Source organism: Gymnoscopelus braueri, assembly GCF_963280865.1.
Source record: "Gymnoscopelus braueri genome assembly, chromosome: 13".
Taxonomy (NCBI): Eukaryota; Metazoa; Chordata; class Actinopteri; order Myctophiformes; family Myctophidae; genus Gymnoscopelus; species Gymnoscopelus braueri.
Genome location: NC_137615.1, coordinates 39,922,080 through 39,946,396, shown reverse-complemented (window position 1 = coordinate 39,946,396; position 24,317 = coordinate 39,922,080). Strand labels below are relative to the sequence as shown.

The window sequence follows — 24,317 nt, the reverse complement described above, 5'->3', positions numbered from 1 at the left end:
GAGCAACAGTTTTTTGTTAATGTTGCTACAATGTTGAGACCAAACCAAATAATTGTACTCTTGTGTAGCCTAACAGTACGTATCATGATGTCATGTATCAAATAAAGTCTTGAAGCTTGAATCTACATACAGAATGTGACATATATTGATTGGTCGATCTATGAAAAAATACAAATGAATTAAAGAATAATAGTTTGGGGTTTGAGTATTATAGATTGTATTGAGATAATATTACAACAGACCCTAAACATGAATAACACAAAATACTATGAAGGTGTAGTATGCGTAGATAGATAGATCTGTCTGATCAATCAAGGCTCCGCCCTTTCGGTGAAAGCGGTGAAACAAACCGAGCGCGATCAGGGGGTCCAGTCTGCAGTGTTGCCATGTCTGCTTATTATAAGCGACACTGGGCTTGTGTTTCTGTGAAGTTGCTTGTAAATATTGATAGTTGCGGGTTGCGTTTTTTGGGGCTCGTTACTAAAGTATAGTTGCTTATTTGGGCTTGTTTCCTAATGTCGTTTTAACTCGTTTAAACCAGTGGTTCTCAAACATTTTCACGATCAAGGACCCCCAAATGAATATGTAATTGTCCACGGACCCCCAGCCATCTGAAAATATTTTGTGCCAGGGAAGGACTCACTCACCCACCCCTCCCCATACAAGATTTGTGTTGCTAAAATGTCTTTTTATTTGGTGTAGACTGTAGAAAATAGCCGTCGCTTCTTTTGGGCACGTTCTCATAGACCTGGTTGCTTATTTCTCTCGCGAAATCTGGCAACACTGCCAGTCCGTCTCATACTCGCTGTCAGCTGTAGCAGCAGCTCGCTACTAGAACACCAACAGACACCCGGAAGGCTTCCACAGGCAGCATGAACCGCTTTAAGACCTCCAAATTCAAAAACACCACCCCGAAAATTGCCAAGAAAGATGTGAGTAGCTATAACGCGATAAGTAGACGTTTTTTTTCCCCCCTAGCCAACGTTAGCATTGGTTATTAGCTGTAGTAGACAGAGAGAAGGAGTGCTCTGTCTGAAAAGCTGAACTTCCTGCATACCTCTGAAAGGCTGCATTGCATTCAGAGAGATGGAAATGTGAAGAGATCTGCCTTTAATGTTATTATTATTAACTTATTGTCACAAAAAAACATGCTAGAACTGGTGTGGTTCCATGTGGCTCCATACACAGCAGGACATTGCAGAGACGCCCCATCATTGTACATCATCATATAGGATGTACATGTTGTTGGCTGTACAAGAAAATATTCATATTCTTTGTGACAACGTTCTGTACTAGATACGCAGAGTTGTATAGCAGCATGTCTGATCGGATAATATGGCCCAGATTTGAAAACCAAACGCAGTGGGAAGGACAAAGATTTCCCATGCAAATGTGCATGTCTGATTTCAATATCAATATCCACAGTCTCTCGTGAATTGCCACTTTGTCCTTTCGTGATGATGATGCACCATGAAGAGGATTGTGGCACGACAGATACTTTATTCGTGCATGCTTTGCATACCGCAGATTTCGTTCTGTAGAGAGAGAGAGAGAGAGAGAGAGAGATAGAGAGAGGTTTTGGGGTTGAGCTGACAGCTGCTGTCTTGTCCTCCTCTCTCTACGTGTATTATGTAATCCCCTCCTGCTATTACTCACCCAGTAGAATACCTAGGCATACAAGGAGAGGGAAGATGCTCCAGGTATATGGGGAAGATCCCTACAGCATTGGCGCTCAAAGTGGGGATCTTTTCATGTTGTGAAAAACCACACCAAAGCCTATTACACAACAACAAATGCACAACAGCCTCTCACATGACTGACTGCCTGCTACGATCATGTTAAACATTGACAAGCAGGGAAAGTGATGTAGACCAGTGGTTCTCAACCTGTGGGTCTGGACCACCCAGGGGGGTCCCCACATGATTTTCTTTTTGTGTGGGGGGGGGTGGGGGGGTCCCCAGATGACAGTGAAGTGACAGACTACCTGAAATACATGCGTGTGTGTGTGTGTGTGTGTGTGTGTTTTGTGGAGGGGGGGGTCTCAATGGCTGCAACAGCCTCACCATCAAGTTTGTCTGCTTGAGCCCAAGCCGAGTTCAGGGGCAGTCACAGGACTTGAGGGGGGGAGGTGAGTGTAGTCAGCTGTCCCTCACAGCTAAAAAAACCCTCTCTATGACCCAGACTGAATGTCCTGTGGTTCCCCCTCTCTGTTCTCTCTCTCTCTCACACACACCCACACACCGCTGCCAAATGCTGAGAGCGCAGGTATAACATTATGCTGCAGAAAAAGGTCTGCCTGCCTCATCATAAGTGAACGCACCGACAGCAAAGGGAAAGGGGTTTTGCGTGACCGTTCTTGTAAGAAAAAAACATTCAAAAATAGCAGATCTACAAGCTCATAGCGCGGCACCGAGTGCCACGCTATGAGCTTGTATATCTGCTATTTTTGAATAGCCAAAGAAATCTAAAGTGACACAGATGCGTTCCAGGTCTTAATTGGTTAAATGCAACAGACAACAAGTCCTGTTATTAATAACTGTAACTCATCATCATGCAGCACTTTCTCTCTGGCCGACTTCCAAGGCTCTGAGCTTTTTTATCAGGGAATCTAGGTTAGAATTGTTATTTATGGTGTTTTTCATTGAGGCAGGTCCCATGCGGTGGGGATGTACTGTAAGCCTGTCACATCTGCATCACTTGGTCTCCCATGAACTCTTCACCGTCTCGCAAGCATGTACCCTCGTGTACACAGATACAGAATGTGTAATCCTACTGAAACACAGACAAACTCTTACAGAGTGTGTTTCTATGCATATCTGTCTGCCTACACGTGGAGCTTTGCCCGCCATGTAGTGTCTAAGTGCCCTCTGTTCTCTTTCTCTCTCTTGTTCATGTTATGAAAGACAGTTTTTATGAGTACTCCACTGTGCAACCCAGGGAGCTGCTTCCACTTCCTCAACATTGTGCTGATTCAAAACTGTGTGTTTGTGTTGTGTGTGTGTTTGTGCTCTCAGCCAGATCCTTCCTCTTTATCCCAACGTTATGTGTGTGTGTGTGTGTGTGTGTGTGTGTGTGTGTGTGTGTGTGTGTGTGTGTGTGTGTCTGCTCCTGTGTCGACATGTCAACGGAACGCACGCACAGAATTCCAGTCGTTTGTAGAGACCCACCATATTTAGCCTCAAAGAGAACAGATGAACCACTCATAAACGATGTCGCACATTGTCCTCTCATGTGCAATCTGATCCTTATCTTGAGAACATTCAGTTCATTTATATACTAGCATTAGCCACGCTTTCTTTTTTTGTTGTAATTTCCCCCCATTTTCTCCCAATGTAGTCATTGACAATTCCCCAGGTATCTAATGCTGCCTGGGGAGGGTGAAGAAGACTCCTTCTCCTTCACCATTTGCTTCTTCTCACCTGGAATACCGCGAGGAGTTTCTCCTGGAGAGCATGACTCGACACTCAAAAGGTGGTCCGAGTCCGCACAACCAGTAGGAGAGGCTAGAGCAGTGACAACCGATGCCTGATTTACCTTCGTTTGCACGCCGTGTCAAACCAAAAATAGGCCAGAATCTACAAGCTCACAACGCGTCTCGAAGAAATGCGCTGTGAGCTTGTAGATCGTCTATTGTCAGTGTGCAACATCGGTGTACGGATAAATATAAATCAAGCTTTAGGATACAATTCCCCCGCCGGCTTTTCATCCGTGAGCACAGTGTTGACCGTGTTGACCAGAGCACCCGACCAAACAAGAGGCACTGTAGCTGGGAATGTAACCCTGGTCTCTGCAGTGACGCTTAACCTCCATCTATAACAGTGGTTCTCAAACTTTTTCATGTCAAGGACCCCCAAAATGCCATGTATTTGGCTGCGGACCCCCATCTTCAAATATTTTGTTCCAGGGACCCCCCAGAAGCAAAGATTTGAGTTACAAATGTTGGCTTTAAAAAATATGTATTCAAAGGTTTGCACAAATGTTCATGATTTTTCAAAAATAGCAGATCTACAAGCTCATAGCGCGGCACTCAGTGCCGCGCTATGAGCTTGTATATCTGCTATTTTTGAATAGCCCAAAGTATAAAAGCTTAAAGTGGTTAACATTATTGTGATGCTATATTAACACATTTTGCTGGGGACCCCAAGGACCCCACTTTGAGAACCAATGATCTATAACACCCAGAGGGCCCAGCTTCATGCATTTTTGTCACCCTACCCCCAGTACCACCCAATCCAATCCTCCCTCATTGTCCCTGTATCTTCTGTCCAGGGCTGGATCACTGATGTCCGTGGCGGCTCCTTCACCTCCCAGGGGAACCATATCAAAGCGAGCTCCAAGCTGGTGGCCTTCAACACAGAGCAGGCTGGTAAGAGATGACAATAATATGGTTCAATACCCCAGGATCATAGCAGCTCTCCGTGGACAGCTGCACTTAATCGTGTGTGTGTGTGTGTGTCTCTATATCCAGGTGGTGGTATGGTGGGCCTGTCCTCGGTAGAACCAGGTTCAGATGGCAAATGGACGGTCACGCATGTCCCCTGCCATGCTGGTAGGAGTCCTCTACGTTGTTTACGCACGTTACTTCACCTCATATCACATCAATGTCACCTCATAACACATCACATTATCATCTCACATTACCTCATAATATCATATGACATTACATCACATTGCATTGCATTGCATGCATATCACCACCTCACCTCATATCACCTTACCTTCCACCCTCTCTGTCTTTAACTCTCTCCTCTCTCTCCCTCACTCTCTCCTACTTTAAATCCCTTTTATGCTCCCATAACAGACTTATCACGCGAGAAATGCAAATGCCTTTGCTCAGAAATGAAAGGCATTTGAGCCAGATGCCTCTGAACCCAAATCCGCTGTTTGTCCTTGTTCTTCTTTCTACCTCTATAGCCGCTTTTCCATCACAGCATAAGCACGACACTGTCCAGTACAGTCCAGAACCGCACCGCACCGCTTCAAAATGTCTTGCGTTTCCATTGCACAAAAGTCCCCACTCGCAAAATCCCCACCCTCCCCTCCCCTCCCGAAGGAAATCAACGCCCCTTTCTTTAACACACCAACTTAGCCTCAGGCTACAGGGTTAGCCTAAATGCTAGCGTGCTTCCTCAGAGCTAGTTTGGCTCTTAAGTTATTATTTGGCCATGTTCACCCTGACTTTAATCTTCGCTATTGTTGGGAAGACCTGTGTGGTGTTTAAACACGTTGCCATCACTTATATAAAAAACATTATTAGCGTGTATCGTCGCACATTCATTGTTGCCAGGTTTAGCAGAAAAAAATAAGCAATCAGGTCTATGAAAACAATCCCAAAAGAAGCGACTATCTACGGCTATTTGAAAATAGCAGATCTACAAACTCACAACGCGTAGCGATGCGACGCATTGTGAGTGTGTGCATCTGCTATTTAAAAAAAATATATACATATATAATGTTGACAAATACATATTAATTTGGGGGTCCTTGACATGAAAATGTTTAAGAACCACTGGTTTCAACAACATATGAAACAAGCCCCAAATAATCAACTACATTTTAGAAACAAGCAGTGGTGGAAAAAGTACTCAAATGTTTTACTTAAGTAAAAGTATCAATACTGCAATGTAGAAGCACTCTACAAGTGAAAGTCTGGAATTACTTGAGTAAAAGTACAAAAACTATTGGTATCAAAATGTACTTAAGGTACCAAAAATAAGTACTAAAATGTTTGAAAATAGCAGATCTACAATGATGCGATGCGTTGTGAGCTTGTAGATCGGCTATTTTCAAATAGCCTAGGTATAAAATAGGGCTTAATGTATGTTTTATAATGTAATAATTTATATCTGAAAAGTAACTAGTAACTAGTAACTAATACGTTTTCAGATAATTGTAGTGGAGTAAAAGTACTACCAATATTTACAAGCAACTTTACAGAAAAATAAGCCCAATGTTGCTTATAATAAGTGGACATGGCAACACTGCTACCGTAGTGTTTACATTTTACAGACACCTGAGTGGACAGACACAGCTGTGAGCCGACCAATCAGCTTTATCACAGCTTTAGCCCCGCTTAGCCCAGCTCAGACCTACCCAAGACTGGGTACTTTTTAGGCACCAGTTTAGTACCACTTACACACCACTCTACCCACTTCATTGTAGTGGAAACCGTCGCTGTGGTGGGCGGTGTGGGGTGGGGCTAGGTAAGTCCATGTATATGGAAAGCCGCCTTATGTGTGGTGTCTTTCTTTGTCTCTGTGTGTGTGTGTCTCTGTTTCTCTCTTTCTTCTTGTATGTCTTTCTTTCAGATGTAGTGACTGATCTGGATTTTTCTCCTTTCGACGATAGTCTCCTGGCAACATGCTCCGCAGATGAAACGGTGAGTTTCAAACTTTCCTTTCTTTCCTCCTAACTTACTTCCCTCCCATTTTCTTGTCTTCTCACCCCAAAAAGGGGAGGGGGGTCGTCTGTCTACCGGGAAACTGGTACTACCTCCTCTTATGGCCTCCAGAAAGATGAGTTTTTAGGGCTGTTTTAAATGAGCCCAGCGAACTGCATTTTTTGAGGGATGGGGTTAGACTATTCCATACCTATGTAAAGCAAGTACACACATGGACACATTCAGAGTTGATGAAATCCTTGCGTTGACATTACGTTGTCTCTTTGCTATACTGCATAGCAGCTAAAGCTGTTTTCTGTATCCTCTGGTTGTGGATGACAGTGCTTAGAGAGTCTGACATGTATTGGCTTGGGGTTTTGCTATTAAAGCGCTGTGAGGGCTCCCTCCTCTCGACACATTATCCTGAACCACAGGTGCCCTGCCTCTGAGGAATCTGCTGAGTGTGGGTCTGTGTCTGCAGCATGGTCTACCTCAGAGACCTGTGCACACACACACACACACACACACACACACACATGCTGCAGAGATTTCTGCAGCGTGTAGCATTTGCACAGCCGTTATTTGATCAGTCAATCCTGTTTAACTTTCACCAACAGCATATCATTGTGGTGACCTGCTTGTGCTGATTATGTCAGAGTCACATCACATAATACAAGGAAGCCTAGACATCACGCACACACACACACACACACGCATGCACGCACACACACACACACACACACACACACACGCTCATTATTTCAACGAGTTTCTCCTTGATCTGCCTTCATACCTCCAATTTGCTCGAGGGTCCAGGTCCCTTTGGGCAAGCCCTGCTGCAGGCAGTGAACCATTCATTTAGCCCAGCATTTCTTAAGCAGTGCATAACGCCCTCCGATACACCATTCAATCTCTGGCTGTGATTTTAAATCTCCAGCTGTCAGACACCTGGAGGAGCCGACCTCCCACCCACGACGCCCTTCGTCTGTATGGGCAGCCGTCCACCTTTCCTCTCCTGACTCGACCCACAGCGGCTGGCTGGGACGGTCAAACAGCTCTTTGTCCCACTGGACACATTTTGTTTTACAAACAGCTGTCTGAGCACTTCGCTCACAAAGCACTACATTTATTGTTAAAGTGTTGTTGTTTTTCTCGAGGCACCGACCGCCTCCGAGTGAGGCTCCGTTCACAGTAAATGTCATCCTGAAGTCATTTGCATCCGTGACATTATCGAGGCCTCGAAATGTCGTGGAATAAGAAATGTGATTAGTTCATCTGGAAATTCAGTTTGAAATGAAAATCTCCACATAGGCGACGATGTGCAAAAGAATTGCAAAGAAAATGTTCGAGGCAAAACGATTTATGTGAATCTCCAGCCTTCATTAGCCCATTCAGACCTGGAACGCACCTGTGTCACTTTTTCATTTGAGCTAAAAAGCTATTTTACACTTTGGCTATTCAAAAATAGCAGATATACAAGCTCGTAGATCTGCTATTTTTGAAAAATCGTGAAAATGTGGGCAAATATTGTGTAAAAGCGAACATTTATAACTCTTATTCTTTGCTTCTGGGGGGTCCCTGGAACAAAACATTTTGAGATGGGGGGTCGGCGGCCAAATACATATCATTTTTTAGGGTCCTTGACATGAAAAAGTTTGAGAACCACTGATATAGAAACATACGTTTCTATATCACACCCTTTTTTCAGAAAACTGTTTGGCTTTAGAAGACATTTTGTCGAATCGGCTTCAGGTCTTAACTCATTGGCCGCCATTATCGCATTAACGCGATCTAATAAATAGCGCGCTTGGCCGCCAGGATCGCATTAATGCGATCTAACGTCTTTATTGATCTTTATGCTCTGATCACGCTATTCTGTTATGAATCAGGCTAAGTTTCGGGTTCCACTTACTTCAACCACCACTGCATCCGGTTCCATGACTTGGGTTCCGTTTTCGGTTTTACATTTTTCCCCCCAGTCATTTTCGACCATAATAGGGAAACAAACGGTTTTTCACACGCTATGAAAAGCGATCGGAGACCTCCCCTCCTATAATCTATGGTCTGGGTGACGAACAGTCATCCCCGTTGTGTCTCACAAAGTAATTTTCGCCGATAACAGAATCTGCGACATTTCACTTCCGGTTCATGTGTTTCACTGTGTGAGTGGGTCTGGGAGGGGGCGAGTGTGATCGAGAGGCGATCAAGCTTGGTATGTGCTGCTCTCTGGTGGTGGAACGATCAAAACGATTCAAGTGTCAAGGTAGACTTTCTAGATGTGAATTAAATAACAAAATAACGAAACAAAAAAACACGAAAATCGCTGGCAAGGGCTGCTATGAACGAGGTTTTAACTCTGGCAGTCAATGAGTTAATGGGTTTTAAGCTTGTGTCAGGCCCTGTGCAAACGTGCCATCCATCTGCCTGCCTTTTTTCACTGACAACCCCTTAACATCTACACCTCTCTGTTTGGGGGAACAGGTGAAGCTGTGGCGCTTGTGTGATCCCGAGCGGGAGCAGCCCGGCGGGGCAGAGCTCACCCTGTGTCCGGGGCAGGGCAGGCTGGAGTTGGTCCTCTTCCACCCCACCGCCTCTGGCCTGCTGGCCGTAGGCACCACCAAAACCCCCCAGCTGTGGGATGCCAGCCGCCAGGACGGACCGCTAGCAGGTAACCCCCCCCGCCGGGCAGTGTAATGGGAGAGGGGGAGGTTGAGCCCTGCCTGCACAGACATACATACCCATGATCAGTGTTGCCAGATTCTGTGAGAGAAACAAGCAACCAGGGTCTAGGAAAACCAGCCCAAAAGAAGCGACTATGGGCCACATGAGCACTTTAACATGTGCATCAGCTATTTGAAAATAGCAGATCTACAAGCTCACAACGCGTCGCATGTTTGTGTATGCGGCCACACACGCTAGAGCTGCAACTATCCATTATTTTCTTTTTTATTCTTTTTTGATTATTCTATTGATTACTTTTATGATGATATTGAATAATTGAGAACAAAATTGAATAGATTTTTTTAATAATCTATTAAATCAATTACTGTTGCTTCCCTATTGGACTTCACGGCACATTTGCCGTATGCTTTTTAAAGACCTGTACAAACAACATCTTATGTCTGTGTATTGTATATTCAACTGAACGTCATCTGTAAACATCACAAGGTACTCGAGCCTAGAAATAATGACTAATAATCAGACACGCCAAAAACAAATCCCCCATTATGTTTAACCCATTAACTGCCAGAGGTATTTTCATATTTTTTTAGCCAGTGCCAGAGTTTTTCATTGAAAAAAAAAAGTACTCAGGAGCCGAGATACAGAATTTTCAAGTTTTAAGTTAACAAGGAAGTGGATAGGAGTCTAGATCTTCGAAAAATCATATCTCCTTGGTCTTTGGGTCAAAAAAATTTTACGTAGATCTACGTGATTGGCAGTGAATCAGTTAATAATGGGCTGTCACTCCCCCTTTGATTATCGGGTTTATTATGTTAACCTTAATTTGCATATCACACCCTATGACTTTAACCAGAAGAATCGATGATTTTCTTTTAAATCAATGATTTGTTTTCAATAATCGATTAGTTTAACTGTTGCAGCCCTAACACACACGCACACACACAAACAAACAAACGCATACACAATGTGCTTTTGCGTTCACTGATTTATTTATTTTTGTTCACATCGTGCACTGTGTTTGTGACGTGTAACACTCCAGTCTCTCTGTCTGTCTGTCGGTCAGTCAGTCTTCAGTTTATTATTATTTTGTATTATTCTCTGTTCTTTTTTTTCCTTATATGTATGACATTGTTTGGAGTGTGTGGAGTGAGGTGCTTGTTGGGTGTATTAGGTTGCCCTTTTTTCCAGTGTGTGTGCTGTCTCACTGACACACTGCCTACATTTTTGCAGCCCTGTGGCTCTGTCTAAAAGTGCCGGAGCAGCAGAGGTAAAGTCCTGGTTCTCCCCCCCCCCCCCCCCCTCTCTCTGCCCCCCTGTCTCCCCTGGGCTGGGCCTCAGGATATAGCCACACCATCCTTTTGGCCTCACCCCCCCCCCCCCCAACCTCACACCCCTCTCTTACCCTCATGACAGCTGGCCTGGCTGCTGCTGCTGCTCACACACCACTGGCCCTCACTCCCGGCCCCCCCACCCAACACACTCCAATGAGCCGTGCCCACCCCTCTCTCTACACCACCACCACCATCACCACCACTCTCCTCCATCACTCTCATTCCTTCTTTTCTTTACCTGATAGCACTTTTCTCTTTATTTGGCAAAGGGTAAATATACATGAGAGAGACAGTGGCAGCATCTTGGACGAGTGTGTGCGAGTTCTTGTTCTTGTTCCTTTTGGTGTCTGTGGTTCGGTCTCAAATCGTCCTGCGTCACACTGTGTGTCTGTCCAAGTGTCGCTTTTGTGGTTCAGACCGAGTCATTTTAAGATTTTCTTTTGGCTATTCAAAAATAGCAGATCTATAAGCTCATAGATCTATAAGCTCAAGCGCATACCGAGTGCCACGCTATGAGCTTGTAGATCTGCTATTTTTTGAAAAATCGCGAAAATGTGTGCAAATCTTTTGAAAATCTTTTCTGTAGCGCACATTTTTAACTCGATTACAACTTCTGGGGGGGGTCCCTGGAACAAAATATTTTGAGATGGGGGTCCGCGGCCAAAATTCATATAATTTTGGGCGTCCTTGACATGAAAAAGTTTGAGAACCACTGTTCTGTAATGTAGCAACATAAAAAAATACGATTTTGAAGACATTTGTAGAATCCGCCCAGAAGCGAAGATTTGAGTTAAAAATGTTTGCTTTAAAAAAAAATATATATATTCAAAGATTTGCTAAAATTTTCACGATTTAAAAAGAAATAGCAGATATACAGTACAAGCTCATAGCGCAGCACCGAGTGCAAATCTTATAGATCTGCTATTTTTGAATAGCCAAATCAATCTAAAAAAAGACACAGATTCTTTCCCGGTCTTAATGGGTTAAACAACAAAACAAGAACCCTAAAGGTCCTTACACACCGGGGCGATTTTTTTCATGCGAATAATACGTTTAAAAAAAAAAAAAACGTAAAGTCAATGCAAGCTTCCACACCAGTTTCGCGGAGCGAAAAAAGCGTCTTTTAATTATTCGGAACGAGTCCGAATTTTGCGTATATTCGTATATTTGCCGGTGTGTAACCGCCTTAAGCCTAAAAAACGACACCCTCTGTAATATCCACTATTTGTGTGTATTAGCATAGTAGCATATTAGCATGTATTATATTATTAGCATAGCGACCACACGCTATGCTGTGCACATCCATGGCACAGTAACCGCCACGAACGTCTTGTGTTCCGTCTGCCATTTTGTCTCGTACGCCTCAGCCAATAGGAACATAACGTGTGAATCATTGTATCATTTCTTTGATGTGAAATGTCCCGTGTTATTTGTTGTAATTGTTTTTCCTTTCGTTGTTTATCCCTGCTCTCCGCCAGAGGTTGGAGGCGCTTTAAGCATGGAATATTCCTCTTGGCGCATGCGTGGCGCAATATTTAGTGCCCTTTAACCCTTTAAAGGAGAATTCCGGACAAATTAAGTGTTATCTTTGATGTCTCGTTACTCACCTACCGATGTGAAAAGTAGCGTTATTTTTTTTCATATATTCCCCTGTCGTCATTTTTTAAACACCCTCCGTTGTTATAATGGGAGCGTGAGGGTTAGTGAAATTCGTCTATTATAACCGACGCAAAGTTGTTTTTTTCACTACTAGTATTCATAGTAGAGTCTCATGATAGTCAAACATGCGTTGAAACTATCTGCGAGGCTGCCGTCAATGGCGAACGATTTAACACTGGTTGCTTGTTTCTTCCAGAACCTGGCAACTCGTGTTGCCAGATTCTGGAAACAAGCAACCAGTGTTAAATCGTTCGCCATTAACGGCAGGCTCGCAGGAATTTTCAGCGCATGTTTGACTATCATGAGACTCTACAATGAATCGTAGTAGAGAAAAAAATAACATTGCGTCGGTTATAATAGACGAACTTCACTAACCCTCACGCTCCCATTATAACAACGGAGGGTGTTTAAAAAATGACGACAGGGGAATATATGAAAAAAAATAACGCTACTTTTCACATCGGTAGGTGAGTAACGAGACATCAAAGATAACACTTAATTTGTCCGGAATTCTCCTTTAAGACCGGGAACCCATCTGTGTCATTTTTTTGATTTATTTGGCTTTTCAAAAATAGCAGATCTACAAGCTCGTAGCGCGGCACCGAGTGCCGCGCTACGAGCTTGTAGATCTGCTATTTTTTTTAAAAACGTGATTTTTTTTTTGGCAAACCTTTTGAATATATTATTTTTTTAAGCGATTTTTTTCTTTTACTCAAATCTTTGCTTCTGGGGGTCCCTGGAACAACATATTTTGAGATGGGGGTCCGCGGCCATGAAAAAGTTTGAAAATCACTGATATTATAGCAACATAAGTTTTTTTCTTAGGATCTTTGTTAGGATTTAGAAGACATTTGTAGAATCCCCAGAAGCAAAGATTCGAGTTAAAAATGTTTGCTTTAAAAAAAAATATATATATATCCAAAGATTTGCACACATGTTCCACGATTTTTCAAAAATAGCAGATCTACGAGCTCATAGCGTGGCACTCGGTGCCGCGCTATGAGCTTGTAGATCTGCTATTTTTGAAATGCCTGGTGCCTGGGGGTCATTCAGGACTCATAGAACTGTAGTTACATTTGTGCTTTAGTGTTTTTTTTTTTCTTCTCCATTCTGTTTTCCTGTGCACTGTCATGGCTTCTCAGATCCTCCCATATTTCTTCTTAATTCCTATCCGGTGTAAAGATGCCTGTGTGGTCTTTGTCTTTTGCCCATTAAGTGCAATTTATACTTGCGAGTATACATTTTCTAGGCAGTATTGTACTCATTCAAAACTGTGCGTCAGCTCTCATTTGCTTGAACTGTGCTTTGTCGCCATCAAAGTATCGGTGTCATTTGTGCTCTTTGTCTTCATGTGTCTTTTCCTTTCCTCGTCAAGCACTGTATGAGGACTGTCGCTCCTGCCCTGTCCTCCTTTCACCTTTATTATGTTTGTGTGTGTGTGTCTACAGTTCTGGAAGAGCACGGTGACCAGCTGCAGAGTTTAAGTTGGAAGCAGGACGGTTCCCTGTTGGCTTCCTCCTGCAAGGTGAGTTGGAAACACTACATTGCTATACACATACTCTCTTTTGTTTCAATGTAACACGTTTTATTTCGTGGGAAGAAAAAACCCAGTTTTGACACTGGGAAGCTGGACTGTTGTAGTTGCCTGGTCTTGCCACTAGATGCCACCGGCGGCTCACATTCGGCACCGTGTTGGTTCTGCAGTCGGAGACTGGTGGTCTGTTGGTTGGTTGGTCGGTCAGGGAGGGCCATGTTATGTTTATGAGGGGATCTTTCCATTAACAAGTCAACAGGAGTGACTCTCATAAACAAGGGTGTGGATAACATACACACACACACACACACACACACACACACACACACACACACACGCACACGCACACGCACACAGAGAGTAGGAATGAGTGACCAGCTCTTATAATGATGGAAATCAGTCAGTCCATGATAAGCTTGGAAACATTGTGACGTATAAAACAAATGTTGGAAACAGACCTAATAACCCAGTTTGCCTTAATGGGGTAGTAGTGATGACAATAGCATATTAAAGAGCTGCTCTTTGGCAGTTGCTTTGCTGAGTTTTATCCTTTCCTCCGCAGCCTGAGCGGAAAACGGAGCTCAAACTCATTAATTAGGGGCCCCGACAAGGGCACTATAGCTGCATCTGAAGGACGCATCCATCAGGGTTTTCGGTTTTGTCTTAACACCCCCCCCCCCCCCCATGACCCCTATCCCAAGTATACATTCCCCTTCCTCGCCGTCATGTGCCCTCCACTCTCCTGGCAAGAGTCATCTCTAATCAGGACTTATAGCTCCGCCACTCCCCCCGACAGCTTCCAGGAGTTATGGCCGAATTAGAAGCGAACAGAGCGAGCTGTACGAGCGGAGCTCACTCCTCACCTGGCCCCCAGGAGCCCCACTGACATGGCCCTCGGAAAAGGGTGATTTAACAGCCAGATAGAGAGAGAGAGAGAGAGAGAGAGAGAGAGAGAGAGAGACCTGGGTGTTTGAGTCGTCCATGCCACCACCACCCCCTCCTCCTCCCTGTCATCAGGAAATAATCAGGGTGCTTGAAGGGCTTTCCATTAGGTTGTTAATATTTTTAGGCAGGAGGTGGAAGGAGGGAGAGGTGAGTGTGGGGAGTTTGTGAGTAAAGGGGAGGGGGAGGAGGGGGGGGGGTGCAGGGAAAGAATGGATTCATGAGTTGAACTAAAGAATTGTTTCATGAGTATAGTCTTGGTTTATTAGGAGAGCCAGGGGTGGTGGTGGTCACATGGGGCTTTTTTTTTCATCAGAGGGGGGGCTAACGTAAATTCATCCTTAGCATAGTTCCAGGCCTCGAGTTATACACCATGGGGGGGGGGGGGGGGGGGGGGGTACGTCTGTGTGTTTGGTATACGCTCGTTCTGCTAGGGCTCAGACGGATGCAGTCTGTGTGGGTTTGTACAAGCTGAGAATGAGGTAGTGAGGCCCCCCCCTGATGTGGTGAGCTTTAGTCCTGCCATTCATGTTGTTCTTAAACTGCTATGAACGTCAGTCTTAAAGTCTAATTCCCCCCCCTTTGTTTGGGTTTCCCGCTGACAAGAAACAAATTATCCCCGCCCGTCAGCTTGCGTCCCATACCTCGAAAAAAACCTACATCTATTTTGACAGCATAATTGTCTTCTTCACCAGTGCTACCACCACCACCCTGCCATGATGGGCCTTCGGGGCAGGCCTGAGAGGAACGAAGGGAACAAGGCACAAAGAGAGAGTCAGAAATATGAGCAAAAGATCAGAGCCGTAGGACCTCTGAGGTTCCTGCCCTTCCTGGCTCTGGTGTCATTTAACCCAATAGGGCCCCTCCAATCTTCTCCAATCCGCCTTATTAAAGCAAATAGGGCCTGCCCACATGTGGGTCCAATCCCCCCGGCCCTCCCATTGGGTAAACATTGGGGCGCAGGGTGGTGGTGGGGGGGTTTAAAGAAGATGAAGGGGAGGCTGCGGCCCCCAAAGAGAAGGACTCATGTCAGGCCTCATTTGGAATTAGTAGAGATGTATATTTATGACACACTAGTCCTGAGCGAAAGAAGAAAAGTAGAGTCATGTGGAGAAGAAACGCTGCTTCTGTATGACAGATGGATGCACTCAGGAGAGGGTGTTACACATGCTTAGAAATGAGGTGTTTACTGGTCCCAGACCTGCCCTGGGTAAATGGGTACAAGTACAAGTTTTGTTTCTCTTGGTAAAAAAGAAAAAGACCCAGTAACCAAGAGATCGTAGACACGGTCTTGAACTGCCAATCACAGCTGCTCCGACTGACACCGGTATCCGTGGGAGACTGGGAAAGGGAGCTTGGCATCATGGTGTGTTTGATGTGTGGGGATTGGTTGTGGATCGCCTGTATGTGTGTGTGTGTGTGTGTAAGCTGTGCGCCAGACTGCAGTGAAAACTCATTAACAGCAGCTTGAGAATGAGGTGAGGGCTCCGTCTCTTTGATTAAACAGCTGCTGTCTCAGCGAACTGTTATATATATATATACACACACCCACACACATGCACGGACACGCATATACATGCACTCACACAAACATACACTCACACACGCACGCACGCATTCCCGCAAGCACAGGGATGTGGACCCTCCATCTGTGCAGTTATAAGGCAAGATAGATGTGTGCGTGTGTGTGTGTGTGTGTGTGTGTGTGTGTGTGTGTGTGTGTGTTTAAACAGGCTATTGTCATAGCCAGTGTGTTTGCTTGTCTGAGTGTGTGTTAGTCCGGTGGGCTCATCTGTATATGACTGGCCCCTGAGTGTTTGCACTGCCAGATAGTTTCACCTCTCACATGTTTGCACAACAACACAATGAGGTTACAGCGGTGTGTGTGTGTGTACCTGTTTGTGTTCATGTGTGTGAGAGGGGTGTGTGTGTGTGTGTGCGCGCACGCTAACGATGCTAGTATACTGAGCATGCTGAGGTCAGTAAGTGCAGTCAGACTCCAGATATAGTTCTACATATATATGGATTTGTCCATTTTGCAGATAGGTTTAGGTCTTGTCTCGGGGCGATATCCTGGAAATGACTGTTTAGTGTGTCTGTGTTGCTCCGGCACTCTGCTCTCTGTGGTTTTGGCTTAGGTTTAGGTCACAGAGGCCCAACGACGTGGCCTGGGGGCATTCTTACTCTTGGGTGGCCTAGCTTGCTCTCGCACACACACACACACACACACACACACACACACACACACACACACACACACACACACACACACACACACACACACACACACACACACACACACACACACACACACACACACACACACACACACACACACACACACACACACAGGACCCTTAGAAAATCCCTTGTTTGCTATTCCTGTCAATAAACAGCAAATATGTCCCCTCATCCATAGCTGGTGGACGATTGAGGAGGGTAGATCTTTGAACTGGGGGGCCAGAGACACACACACACACACACACACACACACACACACACACACACACAGACACACACACACACACACACACCCCACTCCTACCAATCCTTAACTTGAACTCTGGTTTCAGACAGCTAGGACAACATGTCTGCTGGGTCCTTATTACAGCAGTGTGTTTATGAACTCTAGCATCCATATTCTGGGGAGAACATACAATATGGTGAAACATAAGGTGTACAGGGGAAAAAAGGAGTGGACCCAGTATAGACCCCTGGGGGGACTCCAGTCACTGAAGTCCAGTCATTGGTTATTTCTGTCTGTGTTGTATGGGTTTTGTGTGTGTGTGTGTGTGTGTGTGTGTGTGTGTGTGTGTGCGTCTGTTTGTGTGTCTGTGTACTGTGTAGGGCCATTGTCAGTGTGCGGATGTGAGCTTGAATCCCTCACTGTCAGCCCGCTGATTCGGCCTGACGTGTATATGTTTGCAAAAGTGCACGTGTTTGTCCTATAAGCCCTTATTATAGTTATTACCTGCTATCGGCCCTCGTCTGCGTGTCAGTCTGCCGGCTGTGATCACAGTCACACACCGGTATTGAGTGACAGCACGGCAGACCAGCGCATGTCGCGGTCACAGCCTGTTCCCATTACACCCCATTTCCTCTCAATCACAGAGGACCCCCCCCCCCTCCTCTGATTGGCTCGGTGTGATTGATGCCGTATGCCCGCTTCAGTCGGTTCGGGGGGTCAAGGCAAGTAAGGTGCCACAGAGAGGTCACTGGATTTCGGTCGCTATCAGTGGATCCCTACAGATTGTACTGATATATCACCCCCCAAAAAAAACAATCTGGGGTTCTGTTTGTCTGCATAATGACGTGCGCTCCATCTGGCATTGATCTTGACGCTGATATCACTCTCAGGACATTTTTCTAAATGTCTCAACTCAAAGTGAACATTGTGTCATTGGTAGGGCTGTCACGATTACACATTTAAGTCGACGATTAATTATCACTCAAATAATTTCGATTTAACGATTTTAATTGTGTTTCTGTCGTTAAATAAAAAAAAATCTGTTTGGCTTTTAGCTTTGGTAAACAAAATTTTCACAGGGCAGATATGACAAATAACACATATTTAATTACTTTATACCTGAAAATAAACATTAATAGTGGAAATAGCAGATCTATAAGCTCAAAAGCGTTTTGAGCTTATAGATCTGCTATTTCCACTATTTTTGTAATTTTTTGAAAATATATGACATTTTCTAACATGGAATTGATTATGACATTTATGTAATAATTGTGACAGGCCTAGTCTCAACTCAAAGTGAGCATTGTGTCACTGGTCCGGTGCGAAATGCTTTCATATCGTGGTATTTTCGGAGAAGCGAGTCACAGCTGGCTGTTTGGCGCTTTTCTCTTCCAGCCCCTCGCCTCTCTGTGAGAGCTTTAAATCCTGACCTCTCACATGCTCTTTGACCTCTTCGGCACGTCCCTTTCAGGCTCCTCACAAAGGCAAACCTCACTGTAAAACATGGACGTGTCACGCGGGGCATGCCCCGCAAAAACCCATCAAAGTAGTCGTAATGCTTAATTTATGCGGTGTTGCTCGCAGAAAACAGCAGATCTAAAAGCTTACAGCGCGTTGCATTACGAAGCGTTGTGAGCTTGTAGAACAGCTATTGTTGGTGAGTGACACAGTCAAATGACAAAGTATAGATCAGGCTTAACTAAGTCCAAGCAAGATGTCGCCCTACAGTGTGCACTTCATCTGCTAAGGGAACAGCTTGAGCTGTTATTGTGTCATTTATTTTTATGCATCTGCCGGCGACGGCGTTTTTTGGGTTGTCCAGGCAACCCGAAAACATGAACTTATCACAAAAGAAAGGATGAACGAAAACATGAAAGGATGAGCTGATTACGATTGGTCAAAGGTCAAGGTCACTGTGACCTCACATAACTCAAGAATATTTTTTATGTAGGATAAAATGAAGTGAAGATTTGAAGAACGCCTGGAGGGAAATTCACTACATCTGGCACAAACATCCACTTGGAGAATTTGGTGGTCAGAGGTCAAGGTCACTGTGAACTCAGTCACAAAACACCTTTCATACATGCATATGTTTCATACATGCATAGAAACTTTAATAAAAATCTATAGTGTTTCTTTTTCTATTTCAATATCGCGATCTGTGTTGGACCCAAATGCTACCGGTCGGTAGGGCTGGGCAATTAATTAATTATCAAAGCGGATATTTAGAACCAATAACTGACTTAATCTTGCTCATATAGGTTAATCGAATAATCTAGAAGCAGGTTTCGTTTCGTTTTAATTATACAATCAACATGATTTAGAAAAATTAATTATTATATATATTTTTAATCGACCAAATTGATTTGTCTGATTAACCACTTCATTATACTTCCTTGTACAATGGTGGCATACAACAATTGTGAAAATAGCTGCTATGCAAGCTCACAACATGCCGAGTTGCGACACATTGTGAGCTTGTAGATCTGCTATTTTCACTGTTCAAAAAATAATAATCGTTCATTCATTCATCGTTCATTCAGTTTGAAATAATCGTGACAATGAAGTCATATCATATTGTGTTATGATGATGATGATGTGTTCAAATCTGCAATGAGGTGTTTTCTGTTCTATCCAGGACAAGATGCTGCGAGTGTTTGACCCCAGAGCCCAGCTGACACCTGTTCAGGTAAGTCCTCTAATCCAGTCATCCGCCCAAACTAAATAATGGCAGAACACTCTGAATTTGACTTGTTTAAACATCAAGCTGTTAATCCAAGGGCAATCTTGGAACCCATTCTGTAAAAAAAAAAGTTTTCTTTGTGTTTGCCTCTGAGGGCACGACCTCCTTTTGTGTGTTAAACAGGATCTTGGATTTGGCTCCTCCCCTTTTCAGTCCAACGTCCTTCCGGGTGCTTCTGTGTTTATTCCTACTAACAAGAACATTACATGTTTAGGGCAGTAGCGCCGGTTGGCAGAATCTATCTTGAGAGAGAAATCTGAGGGCAACACATGCTGACAGAGGTCTGATTGATTGATTGATTGATTGAAAATTTTATTAGGCAAAAGAATGTAAAACAACACAGTTATTTATAATGCTTTTGTCTAAAAGGTCCGGCCAAAAAAGTCCTTGCGGACTTGTTTCCGTTGGGGTCCTTGAGTTAATTTCATAGACATATATAGTAGCAACCAAACAGTTCAAAAATCAACATGAAAATACAGATAATACAGAAAAAATACCACTATGTACAAAAAAAGCATTTAAAAGATATATGTACAAAAAAAGGGGGGGGGAAGCATGGAAAAAAAAAATTTATACAAAAAAAGCATGAGGAAATACAAAATATGTACAAAAAAGAGGAGGGGGGGGGTCGTCTGTCTACAGGGAAACTGGTACTAGCTCCTCTTTCGGCCTCCAGAAAGATGGGTTTTTAGGGCTGTTTTGAATGAGCCCAGCGAACTGCATTTTTTGAGGGATGGGGTTAGACTATTCCATTCCTTGGTGGCTGTGCTATAGAAGGAGAATTTGCCCATGTTTGTTTTATGGGTGGGTGGTACCAGATTGTTGTTTACGCTCCCTCTAGTTTCGTGGCTGTGGGTGTCACTAACTTTTTCGAGGTATTTATACAGATATGCGGGTATAGGGGGCATTTCGGGCAAATCTGCATTTACAATTTTGAAGACCAGACCCATTTTTTGTTGTTTAACCCTGTCTTCCACCCTGAGCCAGCCTAGGCTGGCAAAGTGAGTGGGAGAGAGGTGGGTCATGGGCCCCAGTCCGAGAAGTAGTCGGATCAGTTTATTTTGGGAGGTTTGAAGCTTAGTCTTCAGTGACACTGAGGTGTTGGAGTACCAAGAGGAGCTAGCATAGTCAAAAAGGGGCTGAATCAGGGCCCCTGAGAGGGGCCTGAGGGTTGACAAAAGAGGAAACTCTGCCCATAAATCTGGTTCTCTGGTTTACTCCTTTGACCACCTTTGTTGCCATGCTTTCACCTGTCAGGTATTTGTCAAGAATACATCCCAAATAGGTAATCTCTTCTTTGCTAGTGATGATTGTGTCATCGACTTTGACCTTGAAGTCATTTACCTTCATTTTACTGAGGGAATGTTTGGTCCCAAATAGGATGGATTCAGTTTTCCCAAGGTGTAGTGACAGTTTGTTATCGGTAAGCCAGGTACGGATTTTTGAGAGTTCAGAGCTGAGAGCTTCCTCAACTTGCAACTTGTCCTCACCCGAGATCAGGAGTGCCGAGTCATCAGCGAACAGGAACAGTTTGCAGTTACAGGCAGCATTCATGTCGTTAATGTATAGAAGGAACAGTAACGGCCCTAGAATGCTGCCTTGAGGAACCCCGCAGCTCACCGGGAGGGATGAGGACATGGTTCCGTTGATGTCAACCACTTGTTCTCTACCCTCCAAGTACCCTCCAATTTAGTGATGTGCAATCAAAACCAATCGGTCTTTGTGTGATGCCTTGAATAAGAAGCAGAAAGACTTTATTTGCTCAAGTACTGTGGATATATAAGTATAGATGGGTCTTAAGAGACCTAATTGTATGTTCACAGCCACCTGCTTTGCAGTTCATAGCACCAAAGTGTTGTTTGGTGCTATGAACACGAAGTAACGCTACTTCATACCGAACAAACACGTCACAGAAGCCCCCATGGATTGATTACTTCCACAGCATACAGTAGCTATGAATGGAAATGTCCTTCACAAATACGTTTAGGTCTGTGCCCACGTACAATAAATGTCAGGGATTTTACCTAGCACACAGTGACACAACAGCGCAAGATTTGTCAAGACCCAAGACTTTCTGAACCAAGAGTTGTAAAGTAAAGTAAAGTATTGGATGAAAATACAATAAATTGATTGATTTGAGGAACATTGGGTCCCTTTGGCGTCCACACATCTCGGTGTACACAGTCAAATGTTAATGTGCAAACGCCTTTTCACGCAGGAAGCGACTGACGCTTGTAATTGATTTTCACGTAGGGGGGGGGGGGGGCGCAGCCAATCTGACAGGTGTTGTGAACTTGTGACAAGCGGGTGCGTTGCCGTGAAATTGTCACATTCGTGCTCGTCTCGCGCGCACGCCCGCCCGCATCATGAGCTCAATTGTGTTACATTTCTTCCTATGCGACGCGGAAATGCATGTGTTCACATGAGTAGCGCCAGTGCAACCATGCAGATCCAAGTAAGAACGCACACACTATGACGCTCCCTGTGTGAAAAAAGGCTTTACTCTGAGAGTGTGCAAATGTAATGCAAATTTAACCACATGAACCCTAGTGTCCTTGTTATGGGGTGAACCTTTTGGCAAAAAAGCAGATCTATCTATCTATCTACCTACAAGCTCACCACATATCCCAATATGTTGCAATGCGAGCAATGTTTGCTTGCCTTGTAGAACGGCTATTTTCCGCCGAAGATATTTGGTGCAGAGTCCTGCAACGGGCGGGTTACCCGCGGGTACCCGTCGGGTATCCGCGGGTAACCCGCCCGTTGCAGGACTCTGTTTGTTTGACGGTTGAAAAATATACTTTTATTAGTTCACGGGGTACGGGGACGGGCGGTTCTGAACTAAACGCGGGTGGGTAACATTTTATTGTGAAAATCAGAGAGCACTGTTTCCACCCAAACAACGTCACTTGTGTAACTTAACACAGCACAACGGCATGGAGCACGCCGGTCAGCTATCTTAACTCACAAAAACACATTGAACATCCTGGTAAAACCATCTGACAACGTAAACAACGACACATGCTTACTGCGTATGTGCGCGTGTGGCGCGTGTAGCCCTATTGTTGAAGGCTGCTGTCTTTTTCAACACGTTTCAACACACTTTTAAATTGAGTGACTGTCTGTAGGCTATTTACATTTGACTCAGCATGTAATCACGGGTAAACGGGCGGACAACGGATCTGATTATTGACGGGCGGGCGCGGGTTCTCAAAATAGGACCCGTGCAGGACTCTGATTTGGTGTAGAGGGAAAATAGGAGCGGACCAACTATAGAGCCCTGAGAGACTCCGGTAAATTGGTTAAATTTTACTGTCTAGTCTTCCTGTGGCGCCACACTCGACTCCGTTTAGTGCTGTGCAACGTGTTCCCCTGTCCAGTGACAAACATGTTGACATTAGCCCAGCGTGTGTGACTCATTTGCTTTTGATTTATTGGGACGCAGTACACACATGCCTCCTCCCTCCCTCTGCTAGCCTCTTCCCACGGGTACCCATCCCACACCGCGCTGGTGGTGATACGACCGTGATCCCTGCAGCTCTCTCCCCAAAACCGCCGCGCACTCTGCTAGCCTTATATACTGGGGAAGAAGCCGCCACCAACAACGGCATCCGCAGGGGGCGAGCCAATAGGTCTCCATCGCAACCCCGGGTGGGAATGAGGAAGTGGATTAGGGGGGGAAGGAGTGTGGGGGGGGTTTGAGGAGGGAGGGGAGGTGAGGGCCAATACGGCGCAAATATTCTCACACTTTTCAGCGCGTTGGACCTCCCAAAGAGTTTTCATTACTGCAGGGTGCTGCAGTATAGGCCTTTTCCCATATAGCCCCCCCCGGCTCTCTCATCTGTAAACACCGGGAGCGCTACAACAACAGTGCACGCTGCTGTAGATTAAATACCTGGAGGACACATCACCCTGGAAGGCTGGTGGGTGTGTGTGTGTGTGTGTGTGGGGGGGTGCATTCTTGTGCGTGTTTGTGTGTTGGCATGTATGTGTGCATACATGTCTCTTTGCTCGTGCACGCGTACGTACACCCTCCCGAGTCTCTCTGTGTTTGCATAGCTCTCGCACCTTTTTGCTGTTGATGAAAGGCTCAGTGTTTTAGAGAGAGAGAGAGAGGTATGTGTTGTTCCATCTTGACGTCAGCTGGCTCCTGACAGCCGAGGCGAGAGAGAGGGGCCTGGCGATGGAAAAAAAACGTTTCATGAAGATTGTTCTCCGTGCGGCCTTAGGCTCAGTGCCTGCGAAACACGGTTTTTATATGTACGGTACATGTACGCCCGTCTGTGTCTGGCAGAATACGAGTGTTTGCCCAAGAAACACGAAATGAAACATGAAAATGTGTCGACTGGCTCCGGTCCAAGTGTTTGAACCTGGATGTTTACCTCAGGTGTGTCAGACGACCGAAGCCTCTTTTTTTTGTTTTCCTTACATGTGGCCTTTCGGCAGCTTTCTTAAACGACTCGATACAACACGCTCCAGTTTTCAGCACCTCTCCAGCCCTGAGTCACATGACATGCCATTAACCGTATGAACAGTAGCTGAAAATAGCCTATCTATAGGCTCACAACGCGTCGAGTTGT

At 44.8% G+C, this 24,317-nt stretch overlaps 1 protein-coding gene across 1 annotated transcript in view; it reads left to right on the top strand.

Moving 5' to 3' along the window:
- The first annotated feature begins 793 nt into the window (after positions 1 to 793).
- The window catches only part of coro7 (coronin 7), a 179,952-nt gene continuing 156,428 nt past the window's right edge, over positions 794 to 24,317 (top strand). The window contains exons 1-7 of the mRNA XM_080446805.1: positions 794 to 932; positions 4,270 to 4,366; positions 4,469 to 4,549; positions 6,309 to 6,379; positions 8,861 to 9,047; positions 13,500 to 13,576; positions 19,633 to 19,683. Of these exons, the coding sequence (XP_080302931.1) occupies positions 873 to 932; positions 4,270 to 4,366; positions 4,469 to 4,549; positions 6,309 to 6,379; positions 8,861 to 9,047; positions 13,500 to 13,576; positions 19,633 to 19,683 (624 nt within the window). The 5' untranslated portion in view covers positions 794 to 872. The remainder of the gene's footprint in view (positions 933 to 4,269; positions 4,367 to 4,468; positions 4,550 to 6,308; positions 6,380 to 8,860; positions 9,048 to 13,499; positions 13,577 to 19,632; positions 19,684 to 24,317) is intronic.